General features: G+C 33.0%; 1 protein-coding gene across 1 annotated transcript; it reads right to left on the bottom strand.

The window, feature by feature from the left end:
• Positions 1-15185: 15185 nt before the first annotated feature.
• LOC143074892 (uncharacterized) lies at positions 15186-18861 on the bottom strand. The gene is made up of 3 exons (XM_076250108.1): positions 18699-18861; positions 16404-18200; positions 15186-15206 (listed from the first exon to the last, which is right to left on the bottom strand). Exons 1-3 carry the CDS (start codon positions 18711-18713, stop codon positions 15186-15188), a joined length of 1833 nt encoding a protein of 610 aa, XP_076106223.1. The 5' UTR covers positions 18714-18861.
• Positions 18862-19806: the final 945 nt, after the last annotated feature.

Raw genomic sequence — 19806 nt, 5'->3', positions numbered from 1 at the left:
TGGTAAATCTGTGCTATCAAATAGTTAAGTGTAACACAAGGATTAATTATGATGCGAAATTTCAAAATCCGGAATATAGTATGCACCATTTACGCATTTCGAGTTATGCTAGTCTTAAGTCATCAAATATAAAAAACAAGTCTAATACATAATATGAAAATCAGCGAAAGGCAAAAAATTAAAATTATTTTAAAAAGCAAACCACTGTAAGAACACAGGCCTGAATGAATATTTAACGTTCATTGAAATTCTCTCAAGTATTTTTCCACTATTTGCTCAGGGCAGTCCAATTCACTGGTCTGTACTGAATAAAAACCAAAGTTAGAAATTGTTATAGTATTGTACAACAACCTTTATTGATGTCACGATCAGCTTTGAAAGATTGGTTGTTATTTGTTTTATGTCGAGTTTCGTGTCTACTAGACGACCTTGAAGGAACACGATCCGTCGACCTATCTATGTAACTTGACCCACGTCCATATGAGGAATATTGGTTATTGGTTTCCGTCGTCACTGTATTGGTGGAATTGATAAGATCCTGTCTGTTACCGACATTCGAAGAGTCGTTGCTATAGCTTTCGAAATAGTTGCTCCATTTTTGAATTGTTGGACTCGAAACCCTATTTGTGTAAGTGTGAGTAGGACTTGGATATGTGGGTTGACTCGGTGGCTGATATGAAGTAGTGTGACCATAATTTGGTTGATATTGACCCATATAGCTGTAGTCAACCGTGCGGCCTGTTATCGGACTTGTTTTTCTTTTTTCATTTTGATCTGAATAGACACTTGACATGCTAGATCTGTTACTTAGAGACGTGTGTTGCTGGTAATGATTCGTAGTTTGGTTACTGAAAGGATACGACGGACTTGTATTTCTTTTTGAAGACAAGGCGTTACTTGTATTCAAATTATTACTAGTTGGAATAGATCGCTGAAAGCTTGAATTTGGTCGTTTTGGTTTCCACGATCTCCATAAACTTCCGCCAGGTGTTCTACCTCGTACACGAATAGACGTTCCATCGTTTTTCGTTGTGAATTTGTTTTGATTGAAGTAGTACGTTTCATTTACGTCAATAGTTTTTAGGAAGCCAAGCTCCTCTGCCTTTCGGAACACCCATAATCGTCGATTGTCTGATGTATACCATTTCCCGTATTTTTTCACAACAGAAATAGTAGGTATGCTATTCACATTACAATGGCCTAGCAATAATTGGTCTAAAGTTTCCCCTATATATGTATTTCCATGGCTTGTGCTATCCCTAAATCTTTTTATAATGGAATCTTGTGAGTAAAATATTTCTGATGGTCTCAGCTCCATTTGTGTGTTTTTTCTACAGTATTCTAACTAAAATTGTACTTTTTATATCCGTTCAGCAAGTTGTATTTTCAACGATTCTGTAAAAACAAAATTGAATATTTAAGGTAATCATGAATTCAGTGTTTGCATTTGAAAAGTAAAAATGGTATGATATTTGATGCTCGTAAGTTCTATCGAAGACACACTGTTTTCAGCAATAAAATATTCCATTTTTTTTTTTAAATGTACTCCTGTTCATTATTTAACAAAACATGAATTTTCGACAGGAATGTGACGCGCAGAATAAGAGCTTGAATATATTTTCAACCGTTTGCATTTTGATCTCCAGCAAATTTTAAAGACATTTCGATTTTTTCTGTAGGCAAAAATAACAAAATAAAAATAAATAATATAAGTCCTGAAAATCTGATGTTCGAGGTCACATGAAACATTGTTTGAACTGAACAGAAATTACAGCAAATATTCTGGGACTATTAAACTATAGTCAAATCGTCTCCCCAATCCCCTAGAAATATACTTACTAACTGTGATTATAAACAGAATAGATTAATATATGACCATGCAAATATCACATCCAAGTGTCCTTTTGATCCCTTCTTGTAAAATAAGAATAGATTTGAAAAACCAAAGGTGGATTATGGGGAAGTGCTTCACCCCTGAGAAACAAAGATATATTCTCAAACGTATGTTTAGAAGTAAAACCTTTATCGTAGATTACAAAAATTTACAATAACTTAGGGGGAGCGGGGCTTGGATGGGTCCTAATAGCGAAATCCATGTCTTAAAAAAGATACATTTTTTGTGGAATAAAAATTGGTAATATGTTTAAAATGTGTGTGAAATTTCTCATGTAAAATGAATTTTTTACTTTTTCACATTGATTTATTTGATTCATTTGAAAATAAGGAGATGTGGTATGATTGCCAATAAGATTACTTCACCTGAAAATTTGCAAATACATTTTTAAAATTCTAGATTCACATAAATGTGCATTTAATGTGTAAATTTTAAGGTTAATAATACTTACAATAGCTTATCAATTGTTTGTATTGTTTATTGTCTAATGTTCTGTCATTAATATGCCTGTTTGTCTGTGTGTTTGATTTGTGTTTGTTTTGTATTGGTTTCTTTATTTAATTACAATCATATTGTTTGGATTTTAAACAAATAAAATTCTTATTCTTGTTTTTAATTCTTATTCTTTTCAAAAGAAGATGTTGTATCACAAGGTTGATCATGAACAGATGATTTTAATCACTATGCAAATAGTCATGTTTGCAGTATGCTTTTGTAATTTTTTTTAATTGGCTTATACAGTGTCAATACATATGCCACCGTGTAGAACGCCACATGCGGGGTGTCGGCTATGTTTGACATGGGGTGGCAATTTTGAAGCGACGAAAAAGTAACAAGGTAAGTTCAAGCATCAAAATTTCTTATTTTTAGAACTCTCAGTACCATATAATGTATTGCACGGAAGGAACTGCAACATAATCTATTTCCTGAAAGCAGAAGCAGTCGTTTTCAGTGCTCAGTTTTCTCAAACACCTCGCCCTAGTTTTCCGTGTTGCAGATTTTGAGGCTTTATATGCCAATTTCGGTATAAAAAACTACTTTACACAGCTAACCTCCGTATCATTTATATAGAATTGTATTCCTCTCATTGACCTATACCAAATACCAGTTTCTTAGTTAAAATCAATTGGTTTTAAAACTGTTATTCATCAAAATATAAAGTGTCGCTCGGGGTGTCAGATTTTGCGTCGCAAGGGGTAGAGGCTTGTCATAAAAAATACATATTTGCATATAAATTAGCCTTCATATGATACATTTTATTTCAAACACATCTACTTTACCATGACAAAACAAGGATTTTTCATTTTGCCTGTTTTTGGTCTTATAAAAGATATGCTTTTGATTTCATTCACATCTACTTTATCATGACAAAATAAGGGTTTTTCATTTTGCCTGTTTTTGGTCTTATAAAACATGTGCTTTTGATCTCATTCATAGTAAGAAAATGGCTCAAAATATTTAGTTTCCACGCTGGTAAACGATTTTTTCCTTTTCAGTCACTATCATGGTAAAAAAAGGCAAGGCTATGGCTCAATAAACCAAAACATGGTGGAAAATCACAAAATAGTCCTCAATATAAGATATGCCCGAAGCCTCCACCAGCCAAAATGCATCATAGTTCATCACCAGGTTTATCTAAAAACCACTCGTGCACGCCGCCAAAAACCATCACTCCTAAAAGAATTAGAACACTCTCTCCAATAAAACACTCACCGGCATCTTTTTCAGCGAATGACAAAACAACTTCAAGTAATCCTAAAGACGATGATACTACAATTGTCAATGAGAAAACAACGACTTGTACACAAATATACAACGGAAAAGGTTTACAAGAAAATATGATTCAAGACAGTTATTTCGTTCGTAATCGCCCAGCTAGAACTACATACCTTAAGTTTGTAATTTATCATCATAACAGTGTAGGTGTGTTTGAATTAAAAAGTATCAGATAGAGATCGATTTATAAGAAAATGTATTCTTTTTTATGACAAGTCCTACCCCTTGCGACGCAAAATCTGACACCCCGAGCGACACTTTATATTTTGATGAATAACAGTTTTAAAACCAATTGATTTTAACTAAGAAACTGGTATTTGGTATAAGTCAATGAGAGGAATACAATTCTATATAAATGATACGGAGGTTAGCTGTGTAAAGTAGTTTTTTATACAGAAATTGGCATATAAAGCCTCAAAATCTGCAACACGGAAAACTAGGGCGAGGTGTTTGAGAAAACTGAGCACTGAAAACGACTGCTTCTGCTTTCAGGAAATAGATTATGTTGCAGTTCCTTCCGTGCAATACATTATATGGTACTGAGAGTTCTAAAAATAAGAAATTTTGATGCTTGAACTTACCTTGTTACTTTTTCGTCGCTTCAAAATTGCCACCCCATGTCAAACATAGCCGACACCCCGCATGTGGCGTTCTACACGGTGTATGCTCTTAAAACATGTATAAATTAAAGCAATGGAAAATAAATTGTTAAAAAAAACCTGGCAAGTTGACGTGAAATTTTCATGAAGTTGAATGTTTAATTAACGTTAAATAAGTTTTAATTAAGAAAAACGGCTGCGCAACACAAAAATATAGTATGTATCGCACGTAAAACACATATTAAACATATGTTTTACGTACGTTTTTAAAACATACGTTTTACAAACGTGATGTATTATGCCAGTTACTAAACGGGCGTTTTACACCTGATTTTTTTTTAAACGAACGTACATTTTTGTAAAACATACGTCGCACTTTTTGCGGTGCAGTGAAAACATCAATGGCCTTCCACAGTTAGCACAAGCAATGATCACTATTGGTAATCTAAGCAATAAATTATGTGAGAAACATCATCAGTGACTACATAGTACTGGTGAAATTTACATCCCTAATGACTAACGTGTTTTGTTTTATATGAGGACGTGTTTATATAAAAAAAATATTAATTTTTTTTCTAGTATTCTTGGCGGCCATTTTATGATCTACTAACAATTAATATCAACAGTGTCTCACACAAAAATACCTCCTAATAAAACAGCAAGACACATGGATGGAATTTTACATAGTACAGGATAAACACTATCATATGATATAACCCCTGTCCTACATATTTAAGAGTATAAAATAAGTTTTAAAAATGATATTGTTCGACTAGGACTATCCTTTCATAATTTAATTTTGAATGTAACGCGTCTTCTGATTGGCTGATGTTATTTTGTTCTAAGCCCATAGACATAATTAAGTAATGTGACCGTGACGTCATCAACGTTTTGTCATGGTTTTCTATGGTTTAAAGTGGAATTTAGAATTAAATTATAAATAATGACGTCTGTAATATTTTTTCTGTCTATTCGAAATAACATACAAAATATGGTGCACACTGTTAAATAACCCGTTACGCGCGTTATTCAGTCTGCACCACATTTTTTATGTTATTTCTTCATAGACAGAATAAATAATACAGTCATTCCTTAAATAAACTCATTCACCATTCTATAGATATAGGAAGATGTGGTGTGAGTGCCAATGAGACAACTCTCTATCCAAATAACAATTTAAAAAAAAGTAAGCCAATGTCAATGTCAATGTACGGCCTTCAACACGGAACCTTGGCTCACACATAACAACAAGCTATAAAGGGCCCACAAATTATTAGTGTAAAACCATTCAAACGGGAAAACAATAGTATATTTTGAATACAAAGAAGCAAATACACTGACATTTTGGCATTGAATGATGGTGGAACACATTTTTTTTATTTGTTAGATATGCAATTAATTTTAATCGATATTATGTTATAGTCACGAACTGAGTTCTACGGAACTATATAGTTAAGACAGCTTACAACACTTACTTTTATTGTTAAGTCGTGTAAATAAGTCCAAGTGTAAGTTGAAATGTTCATGAAAATGTATCAAAAATGTTTACCTTTCCTATCCCCTATCGTAATAATGTCCAGCTACTTGTTTTCTCTCATTTGTTAAAACTTCACGCTATTCAAGTGAAATATCACAAAAATGAAATATTTTGAATGGAATGAGTTGCAAAAACATAATTTATTATAAAATTGCATTGAGGTAAAATGGATAGTATTAGCCAGAGCAGGCCACACTATTATTTTTAGTATTTACAACAAATTAATCATTTAAAGGAAAGAAAGTTATGTTCTTCTCTGGAACGCGGCGTACATTTAAGTTTTAGGTAAAGACTAATACAAACCTCCATGTAGTCAGTAAACTTTAATATGGATTGATCATTCAGCTTGAATACTTCTATTTCTCATTTACTATCAAATTTCTTTCATAAATGAGTGACAGTTACCCCCTTACGGTTAACACAAAATATGATCAACATTGGTACTTAATCCAATGTATTTTTTGCGTACCACAACCATTGACTACTTATGACTACCTTAATTGTTTTATTAGAAGACGTGTTTAAATAAAATAATTCAAACTAGTATTCATGGTGGCCATTTAGGTCCTACAAACAGTTCATATCAACAGATATCCTCCTAAAAAAACCGCAAAGCGAACGGATGATGTTTTACACAGTAGAAGAGAAACACTATCATAAGATATTTTCCCGGTCCTATATGTTAAAGAGTATAAAATAAGTATACCAATAAAGTTGATTGGAGAGGATGATACTGTTATGAACTCCTTTACCACTCTAGCATGTTTTGGATACAAAAATGCAAATGCATGCAATATTTTTAGCATTTAAAGTATACACCGATTACAGCATTGTTTGCCCTTTTCTTGTTAGGAAGCCAAAGTTACGCAATTATTGACTTATTTAATAAGACCAAGTGCACATTAATCAAGTAGAATACGTTGAAATTCTAATGCACATTGATCAAAATCTCTACCACTGAAATAAGAATAAAGAAAAATGGGTCCATTTCTACATGAGTAGAGCAACGAGCGTATATTATCATTTATGATACAAATATATAAACAGAAATAAACCAGCCGCCTTTTTCCCTATCAAAGAAATAAAATAATTCAGAAAGTATTCTACGTTCTGTTTGTAAACAACATGCACATAGTTATCAAAGGTATCAGGATTATAATTTGATATGCCAAAAACGGCTAAGGTAAACTACTCCTTGGATAAGAAAATCATTAGTTTTTTCGAAAAAATCAAAGTTTTGTAAACAGGTAATTTATAAAAATGACCATGTCAACACCGAAGTGCTGACTACGGGACTGGTAATACCCTCGGGGACGAAACGTCAACCAGCAGTGGCTTCAAGTTGTGAAATTAGTTATCACAGGTACCAGGTTCATAATTTAATATGCCAGACGCGCGTTTCGTCTACATTAGACTCACCAGTGACGCTCAGATCAAAACAGTTCAAAAGCACAACAAGTACAAAGTTGAAGAGCATAGAGGACCGAAATATTCCAAACAAGTTGTGCAAAATACTGCTAAGGTAATCTACTACTGGGAAGATATGTGTAAATAAACTACACCATTACAAGTTAAGGTTCAGTTGAAAAAAATTTAAAGATTGCTGACCCATTTAATAAGTGAAGATTATAATCATATTGTTGAACTTAGACATGCTAGTTTAAGTTAACCCAAATATTTTTATTTGCATTCCTGATCATGACAAATAAACACAATCGTTATGAAAACAAAAGTAAAAGTACATTTAAAGGATAAAGTGGTCTTCCGATAATCATACAATATCCAGTACATTTACACAAATTGTCGTAACTAAGTTTCAAAGATAATAAGAATATAATATATATATATTTTCTTACAAATGAAAGATAAAACTTTTTTATTTAATCTCTTTAAAGTAAATACACAAAGCTACGTTTGTTGCTTCGAGTTTTTGAACGGGACAGATTGTACTGGGAATCGCCAGAATTAGTTATATTAATCAAGTAGAATACGTTGAAATTCTAATGCACATTGATCAAAATCTCTAACACTGAAATAAGAATAAAGAAAAATGGGTCCATTTCTACATGAGTAGAGCAATTAGTATATATTATCATTTATGATACAAATATATAAACAGAAATAAACCAGCCGCCTTTTTCACTATCAAAGAAATAAAATAATTCAGGAAGTATTCCACGTTCTGTTTGTAAACAACATGCACATAGTTATCAAAGGTATCAGGAATTATAATTTGATATGCCAAAAACGGCTAAGGTAAACTACTCCTTGGATAAGAAAATCATTAGTTTTTCGAAAAAATCAAAGTTTTGTAAACAGGTAATTTATAAAAATGACCATGTCAACACCGAAGTGCTGACTACGGGACTGGTAATACCCTCGGGGACGAAACGTCCACCAGCAGTGGCTTCGACCAATATCATACTTTGTAAAGAATCACTCTGATTCAAACAAAAAATTCTCTGAAACCGATTTTATCAAGATGCTTGATTTCTTGATTGACAACATATTTGTAACGTTCGGAGGACGTGTTTTTCAACAGACTGTCGGCATCCCAATGGGAACAAACTGTTCCACTCTACTTGCCGACTTGTTTCTTTATTATTATGAGGCTGACTTCATGCAGGAACTTCTTAGGAAGAAAGATAAGAAGTTAGCAATATCCTTTAACTCTTCTTTCCGCTATATAGATGACGTTCTTTCACTAAACAATTCAAAATTTGCTGACTATGTGGAACGCATCTATCCCATCGATTTGGAGATAAAGGATACTACAGATACAGTTAAGTCGGCTTCATATCTTGACTTACATCTAGAAATTGACAATGAGGGTCGGTTGAAAACAAAACTTTACGACAAAAGAGATGATTTCAGCTTTTCAATTGTGAACTTTCCCTTTCTAAGTAGCAACATTCCAGCAGCACCTGCATACGGGGTATATATCTCCCAATTGATACGATATTCCCTTGATTGCATTTCCTATCATGATTTTCTTGATAGAGGGTTACTGCTCACAAGGAAGCTATTATACCAAGAGTTCCAAATGGTGAAGTTGAAATCATCCCTTCGTAAACTTTACGGACGCCATCACGAGTTGGTTGACCGTTATGGAATAACCGTTTCACAAATGATATCGGATATGTTCCTTACGTCGTAACTATAATCCCCTTCCCTTTCATGAATGTGACCTACCGAATTAGACTATTTACCGGATTTGTAATCACATAAGCAACACGACGGGTGCCACATGTGGAGCAGGATCTGCTTACCCTTCCGGAGCACCTGAGATCACCCCTAGTTTTTGGTTGGGTTCGTGTTGTTTATTCTTTAGTTTTCTATGTTGTGTCATGTGTACTATTGTTTTTCTGTTTGTCCTTTTTCATTTTTAGCCATGGCGTTGTCAGTTTGTTTTAGATTTATTAGTTTGACTGTCCCTTTGGTATCTTTCGTCCCTCTTTTTTTTTATACATGTGTTTTTGGAAAATTATGTAGAAAGAAAATGAAAGTTAAATAATATAAGCTTTACAACGTAGATCGCTTAGAAACTGGAGTTCGGTTTAGTTAACAGAACCCACCAAGAACTTTGTTCCAAGGCAGTATTTTCAGAGAATAATTAAATACTTTTTATGTATGTCACAGCTGTACAAAGAAATGCCGATATAATTATGTTTAATTGTCACATTTATGTGTCGTTTTGTCTACTTGGTTTAATTGGTATTTTTTGTAAAATGATTTAAATATTTTAAAGGAATTGGATGTTTATACATATTTGAATATTATATCCTTTTTTTCTACCTTACAAATACTATAAAAATATTTTACCAATACATGTATGTAACACCATCTACGACTATGCATACATTTGTTGTGCCATATTTAATACCTCGACGACTGCCATAGCTAACACATCTAATAACTTTTATAGTTAGCACATTCAATGACTAACAGTATACTTATAGAATGATGTTGATCAGTGAAATTGTTTTATAAGAACGGTCAAATTGCGTTAACTGTTACACGGTATAAATTAATTGGTAGGAATTTATACTTTTTACATTTGCGTTAAGTAATTCACAAAGGTTGTTCTGTATACCTATCAAATAACTGAGAATCACAATAAAATATGTCGTCTTAAACTATTGGTTAACCGATAACTTGAAATTTATGTTCATTTCTTTACAAATAGAATTCACTAGAAAGCGAAAGTAAAAGTGAAATTGAAATTAAAAGGACACAGTGTACAGTATCCACACACACTGGTATAAAAGTGATTACCGTAACTGGAATTACGACTATCCCAATATGGCGACGGCAGATATAGGTAAAATCTTTACAGCCATTTTTCTCAATAGTTACTCAGCTGCAAGGTTTTTCTATACCATTACATCATATTAAAATCGCAACGGTGCATTGGAATTGTCTAAGCACTTTGACAATTGCCGTTGAAACATTCGGGATGTTTGAAGATGGACTCTTTTATATTTATGCAAAAGGTATTATTTTCGATATTTTAGCAGTGGTGTATATATGTTACATTAAATAGGTGAAATTAGCAATTACATGTAATCACTACAATATTATTTAGGAATAACATGTAATCCCTGATGCACAGTTTTCACTCTCCTCAAAAGACCTAATTACATAGAAATGAACAACTACCATACGGTCGTAAACAATGTGTAAAACTCACACTGCATCTAAATAAAAACATGACTAGAACAACATAGAACAATCGATTAATGTATAAAATATGACGTATATTTGTGTCACAGTACAATATAAGAACAAAGTATTAAAGTAATTTGAAAAAGGCTTAACTGAACTAATTTTACAGACATGATGTCCTGATTCATTACACATTTCACAAAAAAATGTTTCAGTCAATAAAATAATTCAGAATAAAAATGTCAATGCTATATCTTAGTGTTGTTGAGAATGCCGCGAAAGTTACGACGTCAAGTATTTTCCCGTTTCACAAACAAACACCCATGAGCAATCCTCTTAACAACGGACCCATTGAAATGCAATAAAAAAAACTAACGTAGCATACATAGAAACAGACAATTATCAATCATTGTTAATGCCCATGGTTTTTAAAAAAAAACAATGGTAGTTGCTTGAATAATGTAAACATAATATATACTGGTAACTTCTTTTAAACTAAAATTAAGTAAGAATAAAGTATGAAATTCTCGCCTTTTTCAACAACAACTATAAAACAGAGTTTTAATAAAGTCAATACAAGCAATATTAGGCATTACCGTATGGTCTTCAACAATGATAAATCCATAATGCATTCCTTTTTAATTCATGTCCATAGATTTAAACCCAACTATTCTTGTTATTCTGATGAATGCAGGATTTTTATACATCATAAAAAGCAACTTCTTAATATTTTGAATTTATATATGAATAATTTGCATTGTTACTTACTTCTAATTTGTATAAAGTATATATTTTGTAAATATATGCAATCAGATAATTAAATGTTGCACCATTTTTAATTAAGATGCAGAATTTCCAATGCTCAATATAATTTGCACCATCGAACTTTACTAGTCTAAAGATATCAAGTATACAAATTATAAAAGTAACAATATCGAAATGCAAATTTTTTTTTAATTGTATTAAAAATCAATCGTTTTTTTTTTTCACTGAAATTCTCTCCAGTATGATTCCTATTTTAAATCATGTCAGGATAAGTATCTACGGAAGTAAACAAGTTTTAGCAATTGTTATAAGATTGTACAACAACCTTTATTAATGTCCCGTTCAGCTTTGAATGATTGTTTGGCATTCAGATCATGTCGAGTCTCGTGTCTAATAGACGACCTTGAAGGAACACGACCCGTCGACCTTTTTTCGTAACTTGAACCACTTCCATATGACGGATACGGGCTATTGGTTTCTAACGTGTGTGTATTTGTGGAATTGGTGGAATATTGTCTGTTATCGACATTCGACGAGTCATTTCTATAGCTATCGAAGTGGTTGCTACGATTGATTATTGTCGGACTCGAAACTCTATTTGTTTTAGTGTGAGTAGGACTTGGGACTGTTGGTGGACTCGGTGGCTGATATGAAGGTATATGACCATAATTTGATTGAAATTGACCCATATAGCTCTTGTCAACAGTTTGACTTGTTATAGGATTTGTTTTTCTTTGTTCACTTCGATCTGAGAAGACACTTGACATGCTAGATCTGTTACTTAAAGACGGGGGTTGGTTGTAATGATTCGTAGTTGGGTTACTGACAGGATAAGACGGATTTGTATTTCTTTGCAAATACAAAGCGTTACTTGTGTTCAAATTATAGCTAGTTGGCATAGATCGTTGAAAGCTTGAATTTGGTCGTTTTGGTTTCCACGATCTCCATAAACTGCCGCCAGGTGTTCCACCCCTGACACGAATAGACGTTCCACCGTTTTCCGTTGTGAATTTGTTTCCATTTAAGTATGATGATACGGTTACGTCTATTGTTTCAAGGAAGCCAATCTCTTCTGCCTTTCGAAACACCCATAATCGTCGATTGTCCGATGTAAACCATTTCCCATACTTTTTCACCACAGTAATAGTAGGTATGCTATACACATTGCAATAGCCTTGCAATAATTGGTCTAAAGTTTCTCCTAAATATGTATTTCTATGGTTTGTGTAATCACCAAATCTGTTCATAATGGAATCTTGTGAGTAAAATATTTCTGATGGTCTCAGCTCCATATTGTAGTTTTAATAGTATTTTAACTCGGATTGTATTTTTTATATGTGTTCAGCTAGTTGTATTGTGAAAGAATCTGTAAAAGAAAATCTGATATGTAAAGGTGTTCATGAATTCAGTGTTTATATATATGCTGGAATGATTTCCGGAAATTTTGTAAAGTTTTCCTTTTTGATTTTTTTATTATTGAATCACGATAACTTCCATTAAAGTTACACGTTTTAATCTAAAATTGGTTTATCTGTTAATCCAAGCACAATGTAATAACTTTTTAATGTCTTTAGTGAACATTTAAATAGTTTTGTAGTTTTTTGTATGCTGCGCGATAACGGCATTTCCTAATTATTTTGTCAAAAGGTAAATTTGCGAAGATTCTTTATGTATGGAATTGAACGCCATCCGCACTATAATACTATGATTATTTTCAAGAATTATGATATTTATTTTACATGTACATTTAATTGAAATTTAGTAATAATTTTATTTATTATTTGCATTTGATTGTGTAATTATGACTATGACTAGTGAAATTTAAATCCTTAATGACCACTTTTATTGTTTTATAAGAAGACTTGTTCAACCCACCATTTTTTCTTAAAATGTCCTGTACCAAGTCAGGAAATGATCATTGCTATATTATGGTTCGTTTCTCTGTGTGTTGCATTTTAGTGTATCGGTTGTGTCATTGTTCTCCTTTCATATTTGATGTGTTTCCCTCAGTTTTAGTTTGTAGCCCGGATTTGTTTTTTTCTCAATTGATTTATTAATTTCAAACAGCGTTACAATACTGATGCCTTGATTTATATAAAAGAATTCAAATAAGTTATTTCTAGTATTCATGATGGCCATTTTAGGACCTACAAACAATTCATATCAGCAGATTCTCAAGAGAACATCTTTCTAATAAGACAACAAGACGAATGGATGAAGTTTTACATTGTAGAAGAGGAGCAATATCAAAAGATGTTATTCCTGTCCTACATGTTAAAGAGTATAAAATAAGTTTACAAATAATATTGCTTGGGGTGGAGTAAACTCTTTCACCATTCTAGCATATTTTGGATACAAACTAGAGGCTCCAAGGAGCCTGTGTCGCTCACCTGATAGTTTTGTTGACAATTGCTGCATTGAATAATGCAAACATTAAACTATTGCTTTAGCTTCAGAGATATAAGCCAAAAAACTGCCTTTTACCCATATGTTTTATATTTAGCCATCTCAGCCAAAAACTGCCTTTTACCCCTATGTTCTATTTTCAGTAATCTCAGCCATGGTTTGCAGGCAGAGTCACCAGACAGATTTTTTTTTAAACTTGATACCATAATGATGATTGTGGCCTTTGTCTCAGTAGTTTCAGTGGAGAACATTTTGTAAAAGATTACAAACATTTACGACAAATTCTTAAAAATTGACTTTATAGGACAATAACTCCTTAAAGGGTCATTTGAAAGTTTTGACTTATTTGTAGATCTTACTTTGCTGAACATTATTGCTGTTAGATGGTAACCTGCTGAACAATTTCGCTTTAAAAAAATTTCTTTAAATGCTTTAGTTTCAAAGACATAAGCAAAAAACCTATATTATTTTTTTAGGCATGGCGGCCATGTTGTTTTGCAGAGAGAGTCATCGGACAAATTTTTAAAAAGATACCCTAATAATGATTGTTAAATTTGGACATGTGGTTTCAAATTAAAAGATTTTTGTAAAAGTTAACAAAAATTTACAAAAACATTGTTAAAAATTGACTATAAAGAGCAATTACTCCTAAAGGGATCAATTGTCAATTGTTCATGTTGACTTATTTGTAGATCTGCCTTCACTGAACATAATTGCTGCTTACAGTTTATCTCTATCTATAATAATATTCAAGATATTAAAACTGCAATTCTTCCTTGAAATTACTAATTAGGGGGCAGCAACCCAACAACAGGTTGTTTGATTTGTCGGAGAATTTAAGGGCAGATAGAGCTTGACCTAATGAACAATTCTAGCCCCATATCAGATTTGCTGCAAATGCTTTGGTTTCAGAAAAATACGCCAACATCTACATTTTACTTAACTGTTCTATTTTTAGCCATAACGGCAATCTTAGTTAGCGGGCCGTTTCATCGGACACTTTTTTAAATGAAATACCCTAGTGATGAAAGATTTTTGTAGAAGTTAACGGACGACGATGACGGACTACGACGGTCGGCAGACTATGACGGACGATGGATGACAGACGACGGACGCCAGTGAGATAAAATGGAAACCATTGCAATATTTTAGCATTGGATAATGATGCAAAACATTTCTTGTTTTTTATTATGTACCGTTAGGTATGCAATTGATTTCATCTATATTATGTTTGCATAGTTATAAACTGATTTCTATAGAATTATATTGTTAACACAGCTTACAACTATGGATGCCAACATTAAGCAATTATTTTTTTTAAAGTCGTGTCGATAAGACCAAGTGAAATTAATTAAAGGAATACGTTTAAATGTTAATGTAAATTGATAAAAAAAAAAAACTCTAACACTGATAGAAAAATAAAGAAAGATGGGTCCATCTCTCCATGAGTCAAGCAACGAATATATATTCTCATTTATGATACAAAAAATATAAACAGAAATAAACCAGCCGCTGTTTTCCTTTTCAAAGGAATAAAACTCATTCAGGAAGTATTCCACGTGTTCTGTTTGTAAACAACATGTAAAGAAAATTTGTTGAAAACCTACACAATAACACAACAAGCAAAGGTTCAGTTGTAAAACTTTAAAAGATTTCTGACCCATTTAATAAGTTTTAAAAGACTATTATCAATTTTTTGAACTTAGACATGCTAATCTAAGTTAACACAAATGTCTTTATTTGCATTTTATATGATCATGACAAATAAACACAATCATTATAAAAGCGAAAGTAAAAGTGAAATTAATAAGACAAATTGGTCTTCGGATAGTCATACAGTATCCAATACATTTACATACATTGTCGTAACTAAGTTTCTAAAGATAATAAACAAATATATTTTCTTACTTACAAAAGATAAAACATTATTTATTCTCTTTAAAGTAAAAACACAAAGCTACGTTTATTGCTTAGAGTTTTTAAACGCGACAGGTTGTACTAGGAATAGCCAGAATTAGTTATACATGTGTTTATTGGCAAATTACGTAGAAAAAAAATGAAAGTTAGAGTCCTATTGATATAAGCTTTACGCCGTAGAATGCTTAGAAACTGGAGTTCGGTTTAGTTGGCAGAACCCGCCAAGAACTTGTTGAAAGGCAGAATTTTCAGAGAATACTTAAATTCTTTTTTATGTCAAAACTATAAAAATAAATGCCGAGAAAATATCCTCCACTCCCCAAAGTTCGTCCACCTAACGAATATCGCGGTGCATTTTCAGATACGTTTCCCGTATATTCCCGATAATTTGCAGTAATAAAGATTCAATAAAATTCTAATCTGTGGCATGAAAAAGAATCAACAGAAGACCGTAGTATAACGGAAATGCAAAAGTGAACACTTACTTGAAATCAATGCCTGTTCTACTTTCGCCCCTCAAGTTCGTCCACCGGATGTACAACCTTGTTACGTCACACAGGTTAGGCCAAACACATTGCATTTTCGCATTTTTTGTTCAAAGTTAATTTAAAAGGGTAAGTATTGAAAGAAATCAACAAAAATTAAATAATTAACAATAAAATTTTCAACAAGTAATTATAACAAGAAAATTTGGCAAAATTGTCTATTCCATGTCCTTGCAATGCATGCAGTAAAACTTGGTATTTCTCCTCACAGCCCTCAATTCTGTACAATATTTCAGATGTGTCCAGTGCTTGCACCTATAATTGTCACACTGCACCCATTTGGTAAGTTCAACACCAACCCCAAGTCTAATTTGTTTTGGGGTAAACTGTTTACACACACAGCATAATTCGACTTCTGGAATGTCTTCATCGTCTGTATCGCTGAAGTCCATGGAATCATCAATGTACGTGTATATGCGACTAGGTCCTGGTTTTGGAGACTTGTGACTAGGTCCTGGTTTATTAGTTATGTTGCTAGGTCCAGGTTTAGTGTGGCTAGGTCCTGATGTAAGTGATGAAGCAGAAGTGGACGTATTCTTTTTATTTTGTTTTCCAGTTTTCTTACAACTCTGGTTGCTTGGTTTATTTTTTCCTTGGTTTTCAACGTGCTGTTTAACCTTTTCTGCTACCTCACTTTCAGTTATTGGCATACCAGAGACAATCTTTCCAAGTGTTTTTCTTTCTTTCTTGTCATTTTCGGACTTCATTTTTTTTAGTTTGTTTATTCGTTCCGCAAAGAAGTGTGGTACATCAGTATCATGGTCTTGCATATCTTCAACAACATCAGTCACAGTCACAGCACTTTCAACAGCTTCTGTTACTTCTCTATTCATATCAACTTCCACTAATTCGACTTCTTGCATTTGGATCTCATCTGTTTTTGGTTCATCTGTAGTTTCTGTAGTTTCTTTACATTCCTCATTTCTTGTAAATACCTCTGATGGTTTCAGTTGATCTTGGTTGATGACAGTCTTATCCAAGGGGTATATTCCAGTCTTTCTAAATGCCGACTGAAGGTTTTCTGGGCACAGTGCTTTCTGGTATGCTTTGCAGGCTAGTTCACATATATTATATTTGGTTATTACTGAGGAGTTTTTACGTATGGTTTTGTGACATTCATTATCGTAAATACGCTGCAACGGCCCATAACATCCAACATCCAAAGGTTGTAAAATATGTGAGGTATGAGCTGGTAAGACGTGAATGATGATGTGATGTTCCTGTGCTTTATGTCCGTCGAGGAGAAGAAGTACGTTGTCATTGTTTCTACCAGGGATGTATTTAAGAAAATGATCTGTTAAATATTGTCTGAATATGTTGGTATTGGACCATCCTGAGTCTGATACTGCACCAACAGCACCAGGTGTTGCACCTTTCATCAATTCATTATTCAATCTTTTCCCTTCAAAAACAAAATACGGAGGAACAGTAAATCCTGAGGCACTGCCACATCCAAGTATGGTGGTAGTACTAGACCTTCCAGATGTTACTGATGATGTGGTACATTCAATTCCAGATACAACATTAGGTGGTTTGTGATTCAGTGTTATACCCTTCTCATCAACATTAAATATGAGATGTGGTTTATCTTGAAGATTGTATTTTAGGACGATTTCCGTTAAGCTTGCAAAGTATTTTTCAACATTAGCAACAGAACCACATTTTGCACGAAGAATCTCCAAACTTCTAGGTTTCACCACTCTAAGTTCTGGCCATCTTTTTATGAAACCCTCAAACCATCTCAAGGTAAATTCTTCACTCCTTGGTTTTATTTTGATTGTGTGGGCAAAATCAGTAGCTAGATCTGTAACTTCTTGTCTAGTGTACCCATATCCATATGAAGCCATGGACTTTACATGTTCCACAATGCGTGCCTCCTCTTCAAGCGAAAAGACAGGTGCCCTTCCAGTTGTGACACAATCTGGACTTATTTTGCCAGTGATTCTATCACGTAGAGTTTGCCTTGGGACATTAAATTGAAGAGCTGCTTTTCTTTGTGACATTTCATTATTCTTTACTGATATGTATGCATTTGTCAAAGCCGTGGGACTGTACAACCTGTACTTTTTATCATGTCTGAGGAAGGTAGGTTTAGCCTGAAATGTAATGAGATGTCTTTTGTTTATTGCTGTATTTTTTGTTTTAACATTGTGTATGTGTGTATATCTATTTCTTTGTATGTAAAGTGTAAAGTCTCAGCTAGATTTTGAGCCCTCTATTGTAAATATTGGTCTGGAAATAACAAAGCCTTAGCTTTTTTAGCAACCGTGATGCTGTGGGAAAAATCACATTCGGCATTAGAAGCCATTTTATAGCGATAATTCATCATTTTTCCCGAATTTTTCATAATCTGTGCAAAAAATTCATTAAAATTTCCATATTTGTAAGATACGATTTTTACGTATGCTTGGCCTGACATACTTTTATAGGTCATCAGTCATGATCACTGGAATGTAAACAAATCGGCAACTCAGTTTAGAAGGGATTTCCCCTGTGTTTTGCTATTAAAAAATCCATTTAAAGAAAGATAGAAAAGGGAATTAGTAAAAATGGCGGTTTTGACAAAGATTTTTTTTATTTTTATGATTATTTACCTGTTTCAATCTCATGTTTTGGTTTCACTTTTCCACGTTGTTCTTTACTATATATAGAACGCTGATCAGCTGGTAAGTGACGTCACGGGTCTTCCGCATGCGCGATAAATGAAAACAATGATGGTGGACGAACTTGCGGGTGGGACGAACTTGGGGGGTTGAAGGATAATGTTAATTGTCACATTTATGTACTTTATTTGGCCCTATAAACATTTTTTAATTCGAGCGTCACTGATGAGTCTTTTGACGACGAAACGCGCGTCTGGCGTTAATATACAATTTTAATCCTGGTATCTATGATGGGTTTATTATGTAATACTATGGTAACTTTTTGTCTACTTAATTTTAATTGGTATTTTGTGTAAAAAGATTTAATATGGAAACGAATTAAATGTTAAACATATCTGAATATTACATCCTTTTATTTTTCTACCTTAGAACTATTAAAAACATATTACCCATTCATGTAGGTAACACCATCAACGACTATGCATACATTTGTTGTACCGTAGTCAATACCTCAAATGACTGCCATAGCTAACACATCTTATAACTGTAATGATTTAATAGATAACACATTCAATGACTAACATGGTACTTCGAGAATTATGTTGATCAGTGAATTTTTTTTTATAAGAACAGTCAAATTGCGTTAACTTATACCCGGTATAAATTAATTGTTAGAAATTTTATATAATTTTTACATTTGCGTAAAGTAATTCACAAAGGTTGTTCTGTATATCATTCAAATGACTGAAGATCACAATAAATTGTGTCGTCCTAAACTCTTGGTTAACCGAATACTTTTATGTTCATTTCTATACAATTACAAATCATTAGAAAGCGAAAGTAAAAGTGACATTGTAATAAAAAGGACAGAATTAACAGTATCCAAATACATGCTACACATGTACACATCGTTGTAATACCAATATGTTGTAATGATCAGTACATATCTTTGTATAGTGGTTTAATATTCGCGCTCACTATATCATGTGGTCTGTACTTTGAATATATTTTGACCTATATCGAAATAGTTCTGACCAAATCTATTAAGGCATTACAATACCAATAAAGATAACAGACTGCATTGCTGGCTATGATTAGA

The sequence above is a fragment of the Mytilus galloprovincialis genome, chromosome 5 (assembly GCF_965363235.1).
Source record: "Mytilus galloprovincialis chromosome 5, xbMytGall1.hap1.1, whole genome shotgun sequence".
Classification (NCBI taxonomy): Eukaryota; Metazoa; Mollusca; class Bivalvia; order Mytilida; family Mytilidae; genus Mytilus; species Mytilus galloprovincialis.
The sequence above is the reverse complement of the archived record's forward strand: the minus strand, read 5'-3'. Positions and strand labels throughout refer to the sequence as shown.